General features: G+C 37.0%; 1 protein-coding gene across 1 annotated transcript; it reads right to left on the bottom strand.

Moving 5' to 3' along the window:
* Positions 1–354: 354 nt before the first annotated feature.
* On the bottom strand, positions 355–18,056 carry LOC121417473 (dehydrogenase/reductase SDR family member on chromosome X-like). The gene is made up of 9 exons (XM_041611192.1): positions 17,654–18,056; positions 15,324–15,430; positions 12,795–12,880; positions 11,237–11,308; positions 10,582–10,723; positions 8,466–8,686; positions 6,777–6,933; positions 4,359–4,488; positions 355–1,280 (listed from the first exon to the last, which is right to left on the bottom strand). Exons 2-9 carry the CDS (start codon positions 15,406–15,408, stop codon positions 1,184–1,186), a joined length of 990 nt encoding a protein of 329 aa, XP_041467126.1. The 5' UTR covers positions 15,409–15,430; positions 17,654–18,056; the 3' UTR covers positions 355–1,183.
* Between the last annotated feature and the right edge of the window lie 1,530 nt (positions 18,057–19,586).

Below are 19,586 nucleotides of genomic sequence, written 5' to 3'. Positions count from 1 at the left end.
TGTGAACATATTGATTTATCATTGACTTCTGAATAAAATGCAGAAACTCCTTCCAAAAAAAAAATATATATATAAGGAAGCATCTTTGGTTATATTATTATTATTCTTTCAATTGATTTTACCTCAAATTAAATGATACGTTCCATTCACATCTTCAGAAAATGAAGATAAAAAAATGCGATTTGTATCAAAATCGGAACGCGAACAGTCGTAAGGTGTGCGGTGGCCTTAATTTTCATTTTCACAAATCTTCTATTATCTAGGATTGTTGCCTAAGGAGAATAATACGCGCAGCCCCTAAAGGAAATTTTTTTTGGGGGGGGCTTCGTGCGTCAGAGAGCACCCCGCAGGCAATTTGAGTAGGTGGCCTAGCACACTGAAATCTTTTAGGTATCGAAGTACTATTGTTGTTGCGACACTGTAGGTACATTGATGACAATGTCACCAAAGTTCTGTTCCTTCATGTCACTTCTTAAACAGCTACAACAATGACCATGATGATTATAATTACTAATTAAATTTGCGATTTTTATTTGGATCTTGCACAATTAATTAGGTTGATGTCTTTATCATTTTTGTCAAAAGAAAAAAAATATAGACCATATAGTGCTTAGATCTCGGCCTCCTGTGCAAAGTTACTATCTGAATATTGACTCAGTGGGTTGTTTTCCATTGGACGAATGCCAATTCGTCCAGTTACCAACTCGTCTACTATCATTTGGTCTAGCATCAGTTTGTCCATTATCAATATGGTCTAATTGCAATTTCGTCCTCTCACCATGTTGTCTCATAACCAGTTGTTGTGATAGCCATTTGGTCTAATTAGACTAAGTGTTAATCGGGCGAAATGAATGAAAATACGCAAGACCAACTGGTAATGACATGATATGGTCATAGATGAACTGGTGATTAGATGAATTTATTATTGGACCTTATGTTTGTCTACAGACGAAATGTTGATGGACGGAATTGCATGAAACTATATAAAGGTAGACCATATGGTGGAGGACGAGTTGACGATAGACGAATTGGCAATTAGCAACTCAGGAACGAGGCATGATTTTATCTTCTTTCGGTAGTTCATGGGAATCTTTATATAGGTAATTAATATTCCTGCCTCCGTGTTGATCATTAAAAACTGCCTTTATCCAGCGACCATGCCAATGAGGCTATAGGTTCAGCTTCATTGTGACGTCAGATCTTTCAGCGTATCTTCGGTGACGTAATCCTTCAGACAATCCAGGCTGTATTTCCAGAGAAATGCCTGCTTCTCCTTATCCCTATGGCAATGATAAAAATGGGTGATGATGTCTTCATTATTGTTGAAGAAATTTTTCTTTATCATTAAATTGATGTGTTCTTTATAAGGATGCCCCCATGCCTTTCATGAAAAACTCTTTAAAAAATACATTATTAGAGAGTTTTCGCCCAACGTAGTACGGGGTACGAACCCTCTTGAATAGGCCTGTGCATTGCCAAATGTCCTTCATGACGAGGAACCAAGAAAGTGGCTTCGTCGAATATTTGTCAATCAACACTGAATCAAATCCAAATTTACTCGGTTTTCTTTTGTCATTTGACTCGCATATTAAATGCATTTACTGTATTCTTGAATCAAGCGTAGGTCGCGGGGCGAAATCCAGTGCCGGATCTACGGGGGGGGGGGGGGTTATCCCCCAACCCCCCCCCCTTCCTAAGCTACCGGTAAAACAAAGAATATGGATAATTACCAAAGGTTTTAAGTTTTCAGGTCGGGTAATCAAAATGTTTAGCTCGCCCCTCGCGCTCGCATCGATTGTTGAGTTACCCATTCTGTTCATGGTATCTAAATCGGCTTAGAATGATCAGTTTTTTATATCTGAAAATCAAAATTTTCAGCTCGCTCTTCGATCGCGCTCGCGTCAATTATGTAGATTATGTACCCATCCCGTTCTTGGTTAACATTGCTTTTAATGACCTGTTTTAGGATTAATCTCAGTATTGAATGCCCTTTCTAACTACAAAAAGTCAGATCGCGCTTCGCGCCGCATTAATTGTTTGATTAGATACCCATCCTATTTATGAGTGCAAAAAAATTGTTAATCTTAAAGGACAAGTCCACCCCAACAAAAACTTGATTTGAATAAAAAGAGAAAAATTCAACAAGCATAACACTGAAAATTTCATAAATAAGAAATTTATTGCATTTTAAATTTTCGCTTCATTTCACAAAACAGTTATATGCACATCTCGGTCGGTATGCAAATGACGGAACTGATGACATCACTCACTCACTTTCTTTTACATTTTATTATATGAATTATTTTTATTTTCTCGTCACTGTCATGTGAAATGAAGATTCATTCCTCCCTGAACACGTGGAATTCCATTATTTTAACATTTTTTGTTTCAGACAAGAAGGTCCTAATTGTCAAATTCGTAAAAATGGAAATATTGTACAGTGCGTCCCAGAATAAACGAAACCGAGAATTAGCGATCATTTATCATAACTTAATCATAAATAAAATAGACAAATGACCTACCAATTTAACCCTAAATCTCCCGGGTATTTTGATTCTTGTCATTCCCGGGGGGGGGGCATTATGGCCCCCTCCCCTTAAGATCTCGGCCGCCGATCGCGCGAGCGACGCAAAAAAATGCACGCTGGTAGTGTGCGATGGTAAAATTTTCCAAAATAATGAGATTTTATTTTATATGAATTAAATATGCTAATTTATGCATAAATCATACTTTTTGCTCTAATTCACTAAATAAAGCTCCTAGAATGCTAATTTTTGGTAAAAATTTTCTTTGTAGCATTCTTAACAATCGTAATTCAAAAAAACTTTGGTTTGGAAATGTATTTTATTGTTTTATGAATTTCTTATGTATTTCTTTGTTTTTTTACTTTTTGTTTATTATTGTTTTTTCAACTGAAATTGTTCCAGACATAATTCTGATCATAAACAAGGCAAAATTAATTAAGTATAATCAGTAAAAGTAGAAATAATGATACATTTATGAATTTTGGCTAAATTCGCAATTTGCATTGGATTTGTACATGAAATCACGTTTATGAGCAATTTTGGGTCTGACATGCACTTGCATAATGTTGCGTAATGTCGTAACCGCCTACTCGGGCGTCACAAATTTGGTCTCAAAATTTGCGCGAGACTTGAATGTAAAAAGTCAGTGAGCTGCGAGGTGAAAAAAATTCGCGCAGCAGATATATCGCGAAAATTGTTGAGGGGGGGGGGGGCATTATGCCCCCCCCGGGAGAATTAGGGTTAAAGGTTAGAATCTCCTCTTTCATCTGATATTACTTAGCTTATTTCTTATTCACGCATGAGTGAGCAAAAACAATTTGAAGAAAGGATATCAAAAACTCATTTGGCGAGGGGTATCTGGGTTTCAAAAAGAAAACCACATTTCTGAAAAATTCAATATCTGCTCTTTAATTTGGTACCTCAATTACAGAAAATGGTCAAGAAATAAAAAAGTTCTGGTCATTTGAAATAAGACTTGTATTTCCATAATTTCATGAAATAAACTTGTTTTCACCGGTTACCCACAGAAGCTTTCGCATGGTGAACAAAAGATTTAATGCATGGCTGATCGTCAACAAAACGGAGTGTTGAGTGAGTTTGAAAGCCAGCCTGGAGAACCTCTTCATTTTATGAAATTATTGAAATTCAAGCCTTATTTCAAATGACCAGAACTTTGTTATTTCTTGACCATTTTCTGTAATTTAGGTATCAAATTAAAGAGGAGATATTGAACTTTTCAAAAATGTGGTTTTCTTTTTGAAACCCAGATACCCCCTGACAAATGAGTTTTTGATATCCTTTATTCGAATTGTATTTGCTCACTCATGCGTGAATAAGAAATAATCTAAGTAATATCAGATGAAAGAGGAGATTCTAAGCTTTAAATTGGTAGGTCATTTTTCTATTTTATTTATGATTAAGTAATGATAAATGGTCACTAAATCTCGGTTTCGTTTTTTCTGGGACTCACTGTATAATTCAAACAATAAAAAACAAAAGAAATAGTGAGTGAGTGACATCATCGACTCTCTCATTTGGATGTAATTGGCTCGTTCATATAACTATTTTGTTAAAATGAGCGAAACTTTGAAATGTCATAACTTTCTTCTTTTCATCCGATTTTGATGAAAATTTCAGCATTGTGCTTGTCTGACCTTCTCTATTGATTCACATCAACATTTTTCTGAAGTGGACTTGACCTTTAAGCAATTTAATGGGAGTCCATGTTTGTATGAAATTTATATTGTATAAGGAGGAGTAGGGTAAGAGAATTGGAGAATATTCAAAGGTAGTTAAACGATAAGATCGAGGAATTAAAAAAAGGGTATTTACGTCGCAAGTGGATTCTGGAGAGTGGCTGGCTTTGAGTTTTCCAAGTAAATCGCTGTCTTGCCATCAAACTCCGGGTTGATTGCGGCGTGGATACTTGTCAAAGCTCCGTCAAAAGTGGTTCGGGCCAGCCCTATAATATGAGAGAAACCGCGAGTAGATTCTAACTTTATGCATCATGAGGCATAATCATGTTACTCAGCTCGATAATGCAATGTGACAGTCTCAACATTCAACTCTTATTCATTGCCTGCTATTATATGAATTGCTCAGAGGGAAGTTCATTCAAAATAGTATGTTTTTACGACGAAATACAATTTTATGCTATCAATGTTATAGGCCTATTCGTAAACGTTTCGAGATGGGAAAAATTAGTCCTACTTCCAAGTTAATCATAAATGTTTGATGATTTACTAAATGTCGAGCGGAGAATCAATTTGTCTATACCAAAAGCCCGGGACCACACACCTACCGTCAAAACCTCTACACAAAATACCATTTCGAAATCACCTTAATGTTTTCTAAGGCTCAGGTTCGATAGTCCCTATAACTTTCTTATTTCTTATTCATCCATATTTTTCTTCTAGCTTTCAAAATGGCGATTTATTATATATTGTTATTTGATATATTTAGGTTTACTGCTCTATTTTCAGGGAATTAACTGAAAGTATGAACATCGGCAAAGCTGTACTTTTTTGTTAACCAGGGCCCTGCCATAACCCGAGCTCAGTGGTTGATTTTTACGATTGATGTCCAAAGTGTTTCCACAGTGTACACAGTGTATTCTGTATGCTCAAAGTGTGTTCAGTGTGTTCAAAATGTGTTCACAGTGTGTTCAAAATGTGTGTGTCCACAGTGTGCTCGAAGTGTGTACACAGTGTATTCAGTGTGTTCAGTGTGGTCATAGTGTGTCCACAGTGTGCTCGCCGTGCGTTCAGATGCTAGACTAGTATATGAACGCACGGTGAACACACTGTGGACACTACTAAGTTGTGTTTTCACTTTTCACAGTGGGTGGTATTCTGATAATCGTAGGCCTAACCCTAGTCAGAACTTGAATTTAAACCACACTTATATGGAATACTGCCTGGTTTCAAAATATTTCTCAAATATTCGTGGCAATTATGATGTACCAATAAATTCTTTAAAATTCATTTTATCTTTTGCATTTTCGTATTGATCCCATCTCACGTCTCAAATATTGGTTTGTTTTTTTAGCTTTAGCAGCAGGATAAGAATAATGTTCAATTGGTGATGAATTCGACAACTGTCACTCCATAAATGTGTGGTGGAAGTTAACCAAGGTTTAACTAAACCATGGCTATAGAATAACACCTAGTGTGTCTGCAGTGTGTTCACCATGTGTTCATAGTGTGTTCACATAATGTTCACAGTTCAGTGTGTTCACGTTGTGTTCTGGGTGTTCATAGTGTGTTCTCGATCGGTGTGTACAGTGTGTTAACAGTTCGTTCAGTGTGTTTTACATAGTGTTCACCGGTGTGTTCACTGTGTTTCCAAACAGTGTTCACATTGTGTTTACATTACAGTGTGTTATCAGTGTGTCCACGCAGATAACTATGTGATGATCTGATTGACACTGTCAAAACATTCAGCTTTCACAGTGTGGAAACGATCCACACTGTGGCCATATCTACAGGTTGGCTGATCACCGTGTATTTATAGTGAGTGAACACACTCTCCATTGCACTAGTAAAACAACCACATTTGAAAGTGTGAATTAGATTAAACACAGTGGCCCGTATTCTGAAGTCGGGTTTAACTTAAACTCAGGTTTAAAATTGTGGTTTAAGTATGGACAGCCAATTGCTACATAATCACTAACAGTAGAGATTTCATACTTTCAGCTCATTGGGCTCCAAAATCATTCATTATTGTGTAGGAAGTATAAACAGAATGATGATTGTCTTCATCACCATCGATGAATCAGGAAAGAGCACAGAAAACATAAGAAACATACAATATGATAAAAAAATTGACACTTTTGGCTTCCCATACTTAAAGCACGACTTTAAACCTGAGTTTAAGTTTAGCCCGACTTCAGAATACGGGCCAATGGATACCTTTGCACTGTTTACAGCGTGTTCAAACTGGTTACTTACACCGTTAAAATGCTCGAATCTAATATAACACTATCGACATAATTTCACAGTGAGATTCACACAATATAGTTCGCCCTCCGCACGTCCTAGGGGAAACACTACGTTACTATGTTCTTTCACCATGTTCACTTACATAGGCGGCGGAAGCGGGGGGACGGGGGGACGTGTCCCCCCTAAATTTGATGAGGGGGGACGGTCCCCCCTAAATTTGTTGTTGATGACCTTTTTTTTTTTTCGTTGTCAAATTTTTTTGCTTGTCCCCTCCTAAAATTTTTGGCTTCCGCCGCCAATGTTCACTTACCCATATAAGTTATTACGCTCACTAAAACTCTCATCAACCAAGCTATCTGTTGACCATCTTTCTTCGTTATATCTGTATCTACAAAACCAGGGTGAAGTGAGAACACATCGATCCCAGATCCTTTCAACTTGTCGGCCAGTGTGAACATCTCCATAATCTAGGGATAAAGAAAGAAAAAAAGTTTAATCGGAGGGCCAATCCTGTAAAAAAACCGTTAAGTAGACCATGCTTGTTTTCAAGCTTTGAGTGTAGCGAATGACATTCAATAGGTCTACATCAAACCACTTGTTGCAAGAAACCTCCGAATCCAAGTGGCGTCCATAGTAGTCGCCATTTTTGTGAAATTAGAATTTTCGAAGCGATTTGACATAAAGATTCAATTGCTATAAAATCAATGTCATGTGAAAGATGAATGAATTTCTTACAATTTAATACTATCTATGAAGGATGAAAGGATCATTTGGATGAAATTGTAAGTCGAAGACTACATTTTTTTTTTACTTTTCCCAAAACTTGAAAATTTTCGAAATACAAGACTCTGTATATATACATTATGTAAGGAAATGGAGCACATTTTAGACGAAATAAAAACTTGGTACCATTCTTTTTTGCAAACCCATGATGTCTCAAACTTAAAAACAGGCATTTTTGTAGACAACATGTATTAAAACTTTCTCTTTTTTACCCAGAATAATCTGAAGCCGCATCTTTGATACCTTCAAGAACACGTGTCATTGTCATTTTTCTAACCTATCGTGATACAATGAAACTGTTCGTATCGTCAAATGCAACAGTTTTTTCATAGAATAATATGCGAAAAGAAGTAGTGTTCACGTGATATCATCGAGTCTCTCATTAACGTATTAATGTGGAATGCGGATGGCTCGCTTCGCTCGCCCTTTCAGGCTGGTTTGCTTCGCAAACCATTAGCAGATCCCACCTTACGAGCCATTCAGAGTCTGCATTGCAGACTAGGGCGCAGGGGGGGGGGATTTTTTTCTTTAACTCGGTGCAAGCACGAATTTTTAATGAACAAGACGAAATTTTTATTTTCCATTAGGCCGACAAAACTTGCGTCATAATGGCAGTATTATTCTGGCCGGACTTTTCGCATTTCCTTGGAGGAAACTCTCTACAACGCACCAATTCCTTTGAAAATGCATGTCAAATTACAATGGATAGCTGAGAGGCTTTTTGCGAAAGGTGATGGACCGGACAGCATCGAAAACTATTGAGTCTGGGGTAACGATATTTGCAATTGTTCGTCCGGTGCAAATCTACGGATGATCTGCTGTGCCGGTCCATCAATTTTCAACAAAAGCCTCTCAGCTCTAAATTGTGACTTTAATTGCATTTTCAAAGGAATCGATCCGTTAAAGAGAGTTTTGGCATAGTACAAGCGAAAAATCCCTATAGATTACCGAAGTGTGATGTCAGTTGCCATGGTGTCGTGGCGGCCTGGTTAAAAGCAGAGTCGCACCTGACGATCGTCTGTATACAACTGTATTTGGAAAGGACTTCGGCTGAGAAACCGGTTGCAAGCTATGAAATTCCTATGGCGGCCATTTTCTCCTATGAGAAACACATATATGATTTCATTCAGCGGGTACATTTGTTTGGAACCAGGCCGCCATGATACCATGACAACTGATCTCATCGGTTTGGTACTCTATTGTTACATCAACCCACCTGATACAGCTTAGTAAATCCATATTTGCTGAGTTGGTCCCTATTGACTGCCTGCATGTTATCCTCTTGCCATCGTGCACCGCGATAGGCCATTGACGAAACCAACACGATCTTAGCGTTGGGGCCCGCCGACTTCAATTCCGGAAGTAAATGAAGGGTCATGAGGAAATGCGACAAGTAATTGACCTGGAAGTGGATCTCGAAACCGTCAGCTGTTTTCACTGTGCGAATGATAAATGAAATAAATTGACAATTTCAAAATTAGAATGATCAAGGAGGTCAGAGAGAGATCGGTATTAGGTTAAACAGGGACGGACCTGGGATTTACCAAAACGATTTGAAGCTGACGGGAACCAGTAGCCTTTTCTCGCCACATCAAGTCCTTCTTCTGACCAGGTTTCTAACCCATAATGCAACATTCTAAGCAGTGTAGTCCTGTCAAACAGGTCACTTGAATGATGTTACCCAGATGCAAAATAAATACCGTTCCTTACAAAATAATAATATTGTTTCGTCTATGTAAAATCCGAAGGCAATTTATTTTCCGGATTAGTAATAGCTACTTCTCGTTCTCTTTACGCTACGAGGTTCAAACATGGGTGTAACAATTGCCTAGTCTACAAAAACATACTTGATCATGACTTTTTAATAATAACAATAATAATAATAATAACATTTGTAGGGCGCTTCATACTGACGTTTCAAAGCGCACAGGTTGTTATAATAATATAAGTCAATCGGTAAAAAAAATTATGAGAAAAGGTGAGCTTTAAGTGACGATTTAAAAATTTCTACGATTTAAAAATTTCTTTTTAACCAAATATAACATGTCTAGAGCGAAGACTAGACTCCGAACTCTCTACCTGTGTCACTGCGTGGTCTGTGTCAAACAAAAGCTAGACGCAGCCACAGTACATAAGTGAATAGTCACACTGCTTCAGGCTCTGCACTAGGCACGAAACGAAAAACAAGGGTCAGTGCCTTCAGACTAACAATTGCCTGGTTCCAATATCTGCTTCCCGTGCGGTTTATGCATATGGTCACACTGGCCTTAACTACAACTGGCAGGCCAAAGATATTCTTTCGAGCCAACCAATAGCTCAATTTTTTTAATTTGATATTGCTGATTGACAAAAATGAACGAATATGTCTGACAATCTAACAATGATTCTAGGGAGGGTACCTACTGAACTTCCTTTCTTTTCCAAATTGGAAAGATATGCCCGGGGGGGGGGCACTTACGTTGACGAGTGAATACCATGCGCGACCAAAAAAACACGTAAAAAGGATGTCTTTTTCACGATAGGGCACGTTACGTACGTAACGTGATAAGGGTGTCAAAAACACCAAAATAATGAAAAAAGGGTATCTATTTCACGAGAAAAATTACGTGTTTAGGGTCGAATTTGCGGGGATGATAACACAAAATTAAAATGTTTTATAAATGATGTCCTTTTTGCCCCAACACTACGTATTTAGGGTCCGATTTGCGCGAGGTGTAGAAGGTGGGTCGTACTAAACCAATTATGGTAAAGCCGACGACCGAAGGACCCGTAACAATAAAACATTCCTTTACTTGTTTAGGGGCTCATTTCAGTGAATATTTGCCAAGAGTAACTTTTTTTCCAATTATTGTTAAGGGTAGGGTTTCACATGCCAATACTTGTTAAGGGGTGCATTTTCAGAATGTGGAAATTACGTGTTTAGGGTGCTTTTCGAGACCCCATGGTCGCGCATGGTATCCACTTGTGAATGGAAGTGCCCCCCCCCCCCCCCCCCCGGGAAGATATGTCACCACATACTTTTACTGGCGGAAGAATTAGGGCCATTTTTATTCCCTCAAGTGATGAATTTGATCCCGTCAGATGTAGTCTTCATAAATGCCGATTTATTTTTAAAATGAGCCGGTCGATGTACCCTTTTATGGTCAGATATGGAATGTCAGACATATATCCTATCCACATTTAACCCTCGAATTTCCTCCTTATTTTTTGTGATATTTTTTTAAGTGCCACTTTAACAAACGAGTCTATGGCAAAATTTATTAGGCCTGTGATACCCTTTGAGCGCAGGGAAGGGGTGTATTCATTCCTTAAGAAAAGAAAAATCGGATTACCTTCTCCTCCGTATGCCATGCCGGCGTTACACACCAGTATATGAAGAGGGATCTTTTTGGCTTTAAATGCCTTTACGAAGTCCATCGTACTTTCTAAAGACGAGAGGTCAAGGGCCATGAATTCAATATCAAGTTCGTTGGCCTGTTGGTGATATAATTGAAGTGATGGTTACATCATAATGATATGGAACCAGTTGGATAAAATGTATCACAATGACTAATGCGACGAATAAAAGGAGATGAAATTTGAATCAATGTTAAAACCTTTCCTTACAATTGAAAAGGTTTATTTTTGACGTCACAATATCGCTAGTAAAAACAACCAACAAAGCAAATGCCAGTGGAAGTTCAATTTGCAGTTTATCTTGTTTTTATTTTTAGAGAGATGTGATATGAATTAATTTAAATTTGAATTTTATTTGGATTAACAGGTATGATTTTGCACAAACTACAAACTTGTAATTGTGAAAAATGCGTTTTAATCATTATTGTTATTTGTTACTTTGGTCTGTTTGATAATGAAGTTATTATTTATCAATAATAATCAGTATATCTGTCATTTGAATTTTACTATATCGTTAGAAAACTGTTGTCATTGCAATTAAAATACAGCATTGGTATCATTAATTCACTATCAAACGTATCATTATGTTACCTTAATTTTGAACTTGGTTTTCTTCTCATTTCCCTTCTCCTCTTTGTGCTCCTTGTGCATTCTTTCTATCGCCTAGGAGAGAGAGAGAAAAAAAAAGAAAGAAAGAACGGAGAAAAAGATGCATTAAGAGAGGCTTTTGTTACAAGGATGAAACAAGTATATACAACACGATATATCGTAATTTTGAAATTGGATTTCTTCTCATTTGCCGTCTCTTCTTTGTGCTCCTCGTGCATTCTATCTATCGCCTAGGAGAGAGAGAGAGAGAAAAGAAAAAAGGAAAGGAAAGGAGAAAGACATGTATTAAGAGAGGCTTTTATCACAAGGATGAAACAAGTATAACGATATATTGTTCGTCTTCCTTCCAGGAGGACGAGGGATATATCTTCGAAAATTTTTGAGGTAATAGACTGGATATGTCTTGATTTGATTTGTTATCACTTAAGCCAATATATATATATATATATATATATTGTGCAAAGAAATGGATGAAGAGAACAATGGTAGGCGTAGCTTAAATCAAGGTTCCCCAGAGCTCTACCCTTTGGAAAAATTGGTGATGCCGAAAAAAAAATAAAAATAAAATATATATATATATATATATATATATATATACGCGATGACAAGTTACTTGTACCATACATATCATGTACAATGCAAATGGCATCAATTATAATAATAATAATAGTGATATCAATAATATTGATAATGCTAAAAATAATAATCGTCCAGTAAAAAAAAATCTTCCCTGTATTTTTCAGAAATATATCATACGATCCTAGTACATATTTTTGTATATTGTAATGGTCGACCATTTTTCAATTCAATTCAATTCAATTTATTTTTCATTCTTCAACATAATACAAATAATTACAAGATCAATTAATTCAATTTAAATGAAAGCATGAACAAAATTCAACATTGAATAAATGATATACATATTCGATAAGTGATTCAAATATAAATTAAAATGCATGTCAAATTTTGCGAGTCGCTCACAGCAACATACACGCGTGAATCGACTTATCAAACCCCAGAAGTATTCAGACACTGTCCTATAAACTCATCACTTCATGACAAACATTTGTTACGTAATGACATTCGTAAATAAACATTCGTGAAAATGTATCGTTTTATCTTTCGCCAATAAATACTCGTATCGTAAAATCATGACAATTGAGGTCAAAATTTTACATACCCTAGTTATATATTTTTTTCTTCAAATCTCAGCATCATTACATATAGGTGCTAAATTAGGTTATTACTAATATATCAATAATAATATATAATCAGTATATCAAATCCGCTAATACTTTTACATTAAAAGAAACATTATTCTTTTAACAAATGTAATTACAATTGGTTGATTTATAGGATATACATTCTTCTCTTTTAAACAAAAATGAACGATTAATGTCCGTTTCAATTTGAAATGATATATGGGTATATATTTTTTATGCATTTATTTCATTTTTTTTTTTTTTGGGGGGGGGCGGCTCTTGCCTAATGGGCCCCATAATTAGACCTGGAAATGCTGGTACATATTATATTTACTTACTTCTTTCGCTTTGCTTTCGGATCGACATGCTACAATGACCTTGGCTCCAAGTTGGGCAAACGTTTTAGCTGTATCATATCCAATTCCTGTAATCAACGGAAAAGGAAACACTGTTTATTAAGTGGGAGGGGGGGGGGATTTTATTATTAACCTATTTTGCAAACAATACTGCGAGGGTATTCATCAGATTTACCATAGATTTAACTGAACATGCTGAAGGAAGCTTTGTCATTCCAAGCAGGAGCGGTGATCCTGGGATGGGGCGGGGGCAGTGGCGTAGCTAGGATTTTTTTCCCGGGGGGGCACTGGGGGGTCCTTGCTTTTTCAGGGGGGGCACCGGCCATTTTTCCGGTGTGTGTGTATGTGTCCACAAGGGCGGATCCGACTTTCGCCAATAAGGGATGGGGCCCGAAATTATATCTTCACCTATATCAGTCACTTGTTAGTTTTATTCTTATAAAACAACATAAACATAAAATAATCTCATAAGCCTTATAAAAAGTGCGAGCGCGAAGCAGAGCGATTTTTTTTTTTCTTACTTTAATATGTATTTTTTCCTGAAATTTAATTTTCTGGGCAATGTTATGTGTGATCCTGAACAAGATTCGTATGTACCCCCAAGCGCGAACAGAAATGTTTATCAACTGTTCTAGCATTATCGAAAAGGGACCTGTTAAGGACTGCTTACAGTTACCCACGAAGACGGTATATATTTCAATAATGCGAGCGCGAAGCGCGAGCAAATTTTTTGACATTCCGATCTTTAAAAAAAATGGTCATTCTAAGCACTTTTTGTATTAATCAATGTTATAGGTATCTAACTAAACAATTGATGCGAGTGCGAAGCGCGAGAGGAAGAAAATTTAGATTTTAGACCTAAAAGCAGGATACTCTATTCATATTTTGTAAGTCATAAATATGATATAGTCAATTGGGTATCATTAATAATGCGATCGTGAAACGTGAGCAGACAATTAGTGATATTTTGATGTAAAACTGGATAATTTAAGTACATTTTAAATAAAGAACATGCACGCTATATCACGCATGTTAAATATTTAGACCTAAAATCTGGGCATTCTGAATACATTTGTTTAATGGAACATTATGGAATACACGTAGACAATATGAACTTGGCAAACCAAACAATGTGACCACGCAGCGTGAGCTTAAAATGCTGATATGTAGACCATAACACGGACATTTTACAGAGCACTTAAATTTGTAAATGAAAAAAAAAATAAATAATGAAAGCTCGATGTCCGAGCTAAAATATGTTTTGCATATTGACTTCAAAACTTGCTCCACATCAGCCTATTGAGCAAGATATGAATCCCATCGAACAGGCAATTATGGCGCGAAGCGCCAGCAAAAATTTCATATAGTAATGAAAAGATGAAAACATGAAAAGATTTTTTTTTGAATTGCAAGTCTTCCCCTCACATTATTTCATTCAGTCGTCTTCCTCCTCTTATTTTCCTCTTCTTTTTCTTCTTCTTTTCCTTTTTCTTTCTTTCTCTTTTTTTTCTTTTTTTTTTGCTCTGCCAATTTTTTCTGGGGGGGCACCTGGGGGGGCACGCCAAATCTCAGGGGGGGCACGTGCCCCCCCAGGCCCCCCCGTAGCTACGCCACTGGGCGGGGGCGCAGTGCCATCACACTCTTTGAAGACCTGAAAAGTGCCCTTTTTACGCAAGAAGAATGTCTCCTCATGAAAGGAGGACCTTTTTTTAAAGCGTTACAAAGTGCCTCTTTTCCTATGTAGGGGACCCGTTTCAGGTGTCACCAAATAAAGCCGCTTTTCGAACGTATTCTGTGCCCCTTCCACTAGTCCACGTCCTGGACGATTTTTACTGATTGGGCAAACCATACTAGTAACCAACACACACACGCCCGGGTCCGCGCCCTCCACTGATTCACTTACCCCCACTGATTCACTTTCCCCGAAAAAAAAAATCGTTGTTTCATATGACTAATCAGGGTGTGTGTATGCGTGTACTGTTATGGGGTTGTGGTGTGCTGGGTATTTGGTAGTCGTGTCGTACAAAATAACAACAGTCCAGGAGGTGGACTACCCTTCCACCTGAGAAGGACCCGTTTTTTGTGGGCAAGTGCACCCTTGTCTTCAAGTAAGTGACAATTCAGGAATCATTGCCCCTTTTTACTTCAGGAGAGTGCCCCTTACAAGCGTGTTCTGTGCCCCATTCACCTTTTTTTCTGTACTTTAATTTGTATGAAGACAAAAATACTTTCCTTTCATGAGCGTATATGAAATGAAATTTTTCACTTGATATATTGATTGTACAACAAAATATAGCTTCAATTTTTTTTTTACTTTATAATATATCGGGAAGGTACTTGCATATGACATAACAGATATAAAAACAAATGAAATTTTGATAACTTTCTTCTTCTTTTATTTGTTTTACTCATTTGGTAACCAATACAATTTTTTTCCGCTTCTTAAATTTACATTAACTTTTGTCAGTGTGAACTTCCCCTTTGAGATACAATTACTTATATTGGACTCACCCGTGTTGGCCCCAGTTACAATGGCAGTCTTTTGAGACAGATCGACGTCTGGAACGGCGCGTTGTGATGCTAGAGTAGTCCCCATTGTGACGAAAGAAAATCGAGCACTAATAAAACGGAGAAATCAATCAATCAAGGTAATCGAGTTTTCCCAACTTCAACTGAGACAGTTTCTAAAAACACAGTAAATGTCCATTAAATGACAAGTCCAAATAAAAAAAAATAAAAAGAGAAAAATTCAACAAGCATGAAGCTGAAAATTCCATTAAAATCGGATGTAAACAAGAAAGCTATGTGAGACAGCAATTAATTGAACATGTGGAATTAGCATTGTGTAACACTGTATGTTCCGTCAAGTTGGTCATTATTGTCAAATTTGTAAAAATAAAATATTGTATAATTCAAACAGTAAAAACCCAAAGAAATGTAAGTGAGGGACATCATTGACTGTCTCATTTGTATGTCACTGAGTTGTGCATATCACTGTTTTGTGTTTTGTGAAAAATAAGCGAAACGATAAATTGTCTTTCTTATTTTACATCCGATTCCGATGAAATTTTCAGCATTATGCTTGTTGGATTTTTCTCTACTTATTTGAATAATAATTTATCTGGGGTAGACTTGATCTTTAACTTAAAATGAACTGCTGAGAGCTCTTTGTCGAATATTGGCGAACTTGGAGAGGAGAGACACCCCCACAACGCCCCCCCCCCTCGAGTCTTATTAGGGAGTCTTCGCTCCACGCAGGGCAACGAAAATAAGAACGCAGTTCTGAAAATGCTCGGCAAATGACAATGAATAGCTGGGAAGTCTTTTACGGAAACAGGTAAACCAAGAACAAGAGTTTCTACACTGTAAAAACTGTACGTGGCGTTAAAACTGACACCAAATGGTGTTAATAGAGGCCAACACCTTGAGGTGTTAAAATTACACCCTAAAGATTGAACATTACACCAAATAGTGTAAATGTAACAACCAAAGGTGTTGTAATAACTCCTATAAGTGTAAAACTAACAGCACCAATTTAACACCGGTGTAAAATAACTGGTGTGCTCCTCTATGTACACCGGTTAACACCACAGTTTTTGCTGCGTACCTAATCAGTTTCTGAGCTGACAAAGCATTGCCGCACATATCGTTCGTACAGGGTCCAGGACGACACTTCCGCATTGCTTTACTGATTCTCGACAAAGGCCTCTTTGTCATAAAGTACCCTTGACAATAGATTCACCATATTCTAAAAAAAAAAACCGTTTGTGCAGCGGTTGCGAAATATCCCTATTATCTGTTGGGCAATAACTAAAAAAAACATGACTTTACCACCTATTTTTACAAGTTACTGCACATCCTTGCATCTAACTGGCTAAAAACAAATTAGGCAATGGAAATAAATCACACACAAACATTATCAAACAATTTCCTGAAGATTTCTCTCTTTTTTATTTTCATTTGTAATATATATATATGTTTTTTTGCTAATCAACAATGAAATGAATATAAAAACATCAAGGATTTGCCACATAAAAAAAACATTCCTCTTCTTAACACGCACTTATTAACAATCCGAAAATGTAGCAAGGTTGTATATCTGATATTTTACACGAAGTTGTGTTAGTTGGCTCGTGCGAAGATACCAGGTACGTCTCGTGGATTTCAACTTGCTGGTGAATGGTCAATAACCACAGTATCCGGTCATTCGTCAGAAGACAAAACAATTATTTTGAGAATATTCCTTATAACTTTGGAAAAGTGAAAATTTGTCTTTATAAAGGTGGGCTCATTCATACACACTGTAAAAACTGTGGTGTTAAAACTGAGACCAATCGGTGTTAATAGAGGACCACACCCTGAGGTGTTAAAATTACACCCTAAAGATTGAACATAACACCAAAGAGTGTAAATGTAACTAAAAAGGTGTTGTAATAACACCTATAGGTGTAAAACTAACACCACCAATTCAGCACCGGTGTTAAATAACTGGTGTGGTCCTCTATGTACACCGGTTAACACCACAGTTTTTGCTGTGCACGGCTCAATTTCTTTCATCTAGACAGGGACACACGAAGCAGGTGTATGAAAGAAATTGAGTCGCGTACGAATGATCTCACCTTCATAATGACAATTTTTCACTTTTCCAAAGCCAAAGCCATAAGAAATACTTTTCCTTAATTTTCGGACAATTGAAAATGTGCTGAAAGATTGGACTTATACTAGATGAAACGTTTTATTCTGTCACTTAATTTATATCTCAGGGAAATATGTGATTATTTGGGTTTTTCTGATACACCTGGCCCACACACACAAAAAAAAACACAAGATACTGGACTTACCCTTGTCTTATTAGCACGCTTGTGAACACGTCTGGGTTATGTTCCTATTATGTCGATTATACCAACACTCCCTGTTTATAAGATGTCTCCACGAAAAAATGATTCACAAAGGTAACATAACAACTGGGCTGTCTCGCCGATGATCAGGGAATGTCTACACAGCAAAGGCAGTTATCCGAGAATAAGGGTGGGGGTGTGTCCCACTCAATACACTGCAAAAACTCCAGCGTTGATTTAACACCAGCCCGGAATCTATATATGTCCACACCAAAGAAGTACTAAAATCAATGCTGTTTTAGTACTGTTTGATGTTGTATTAACACCTTTCTGGTGTTAGACCAAAACGAAACTGGTGCTGTTTAACACTTCTCTGGTGATGTGGACAGATATAAATTCCGGGTTGGTATTAAATCAACCCCGGAGTTTTTGCAGTTTTTGTACATATTTATTTGAGTTACTTTCGTGCAGAAGGAATACACAAGGCTTGATGTGCCCTCCACCCTCTTTGCCACTAGCTTATGAGATTCCCGTCACTGTATACCGATCCCCCCCCCCTTCCCGGACTAAGGTCCTTAATTAGTTATCATCCTTTGATATCCGAGTCTACACAGTAAAACGCTGTTTAAGATTTTATACAACGCTGTTTATTGTATGAATCTTATAGTATTTGTTTAACCGTTTGAAAAATCATGTTTAATTCATTGACAATTATATATTGAAAATTAAACTCTGTTGCTTAAGATTTAAACAGTTGTTTAAACTGTTAAAACAATTACTGTAAGGTTCATATAGTAAAGAGCGCTGTATGATTTTTTTAAATGTGTATTCATTTTCGGGTCGTGTGGTCCAGTGGTTAGAGTATTGGACTCATAATCGCAAAGTTGTGAGTTCGAATCCCAGCTCTGTCATTGTCTCCACTTTGATAAAAAGGCCCAAGAGTGATATTTGTCGTCTATTACGTTAGCCACTCTGACTGATTAACGTAGACGTAAAATGTTTCCAAGGTAATTGGTTATATACCAGCTTGGCGTTTACCAGCAAAATGCTGTCCTGCCGAGTTCCTACGGGAATTACCACAAATAGAACAGAACAGAAAACGATGCCCACCGTGTAAAATCAGTACCCCCCCCCCCAAACATCGGGTTCTTACTGAATGTGGACATATTGATTGGACTTTGGATCTGACAAACAACATATAAAATGGTGATACCAGGAAATTCAATTCTTTGGATATAACCATGATAACACAAGCATTCTGCAGACGGAAGTCGAAGTCATTGAATGTGCAATGAAGTGTTATTTAAAAAAAATCGTTTTAATCTAGGATGATGAAAAAGAATTAAACAATGGGATGAGATAGGTTTAAGGTCAACGATAACACCGATTTGATAAGTGTACATGTATGAGATAATTTCATGATGTGAAGCGTCCTGTACTGTATACCTGAATGGTCCAATATGATTTAAAGGCCATCGTTGTTGGAACTTGCAGTAGGGAATTTCAAGCGTTTTCACATAATGTTGGCAAATAACTACTAAAATAATCATTTCTTTTTGGTTTAATCTATTTCAATTTCGTGTCATAACATAACGGTAAGATGATATGTTGTATAGGCCTGTTGATCAGCATCGTCAACATCATTATCTACCTCTTCTTCATCATGATCGTCATCTTCATCTTAGTCATCACCATCATCAACATTATCATCATCACCATCATCATCAACATTATCATCATCACCATCATCATCAACATTATCATCATCATCACCATCATCATCAACATTATCATCACCATCATCATCAACATTATCATCATCATCATCATCACCATCATCATCAACATTGTCACCATCATAATCAACATATCATCATCATCATCATCATCACCAACATGAACAATATCATCATCATCCTCATCATGATCATCATCA

This window comes from Lytechinus variegatus, chromosome 6 (assembly GCF_018143015.1).
Source record: "Lytechinus variegatus isolate NC3 chromosome 6, Lvar_3.0, whole genome shotgun sequence".
Classification (NCBI taxonomy): Eukaryota; Metazoa; Echinodermata; class Echinoidea; order Temnopleuroida; family Toxopneustidae; genus Lytechinus; species Lytechinus variegatus.
This window is presented reverse-complemented; position numbering and strand designations above follow the sequence as displayed.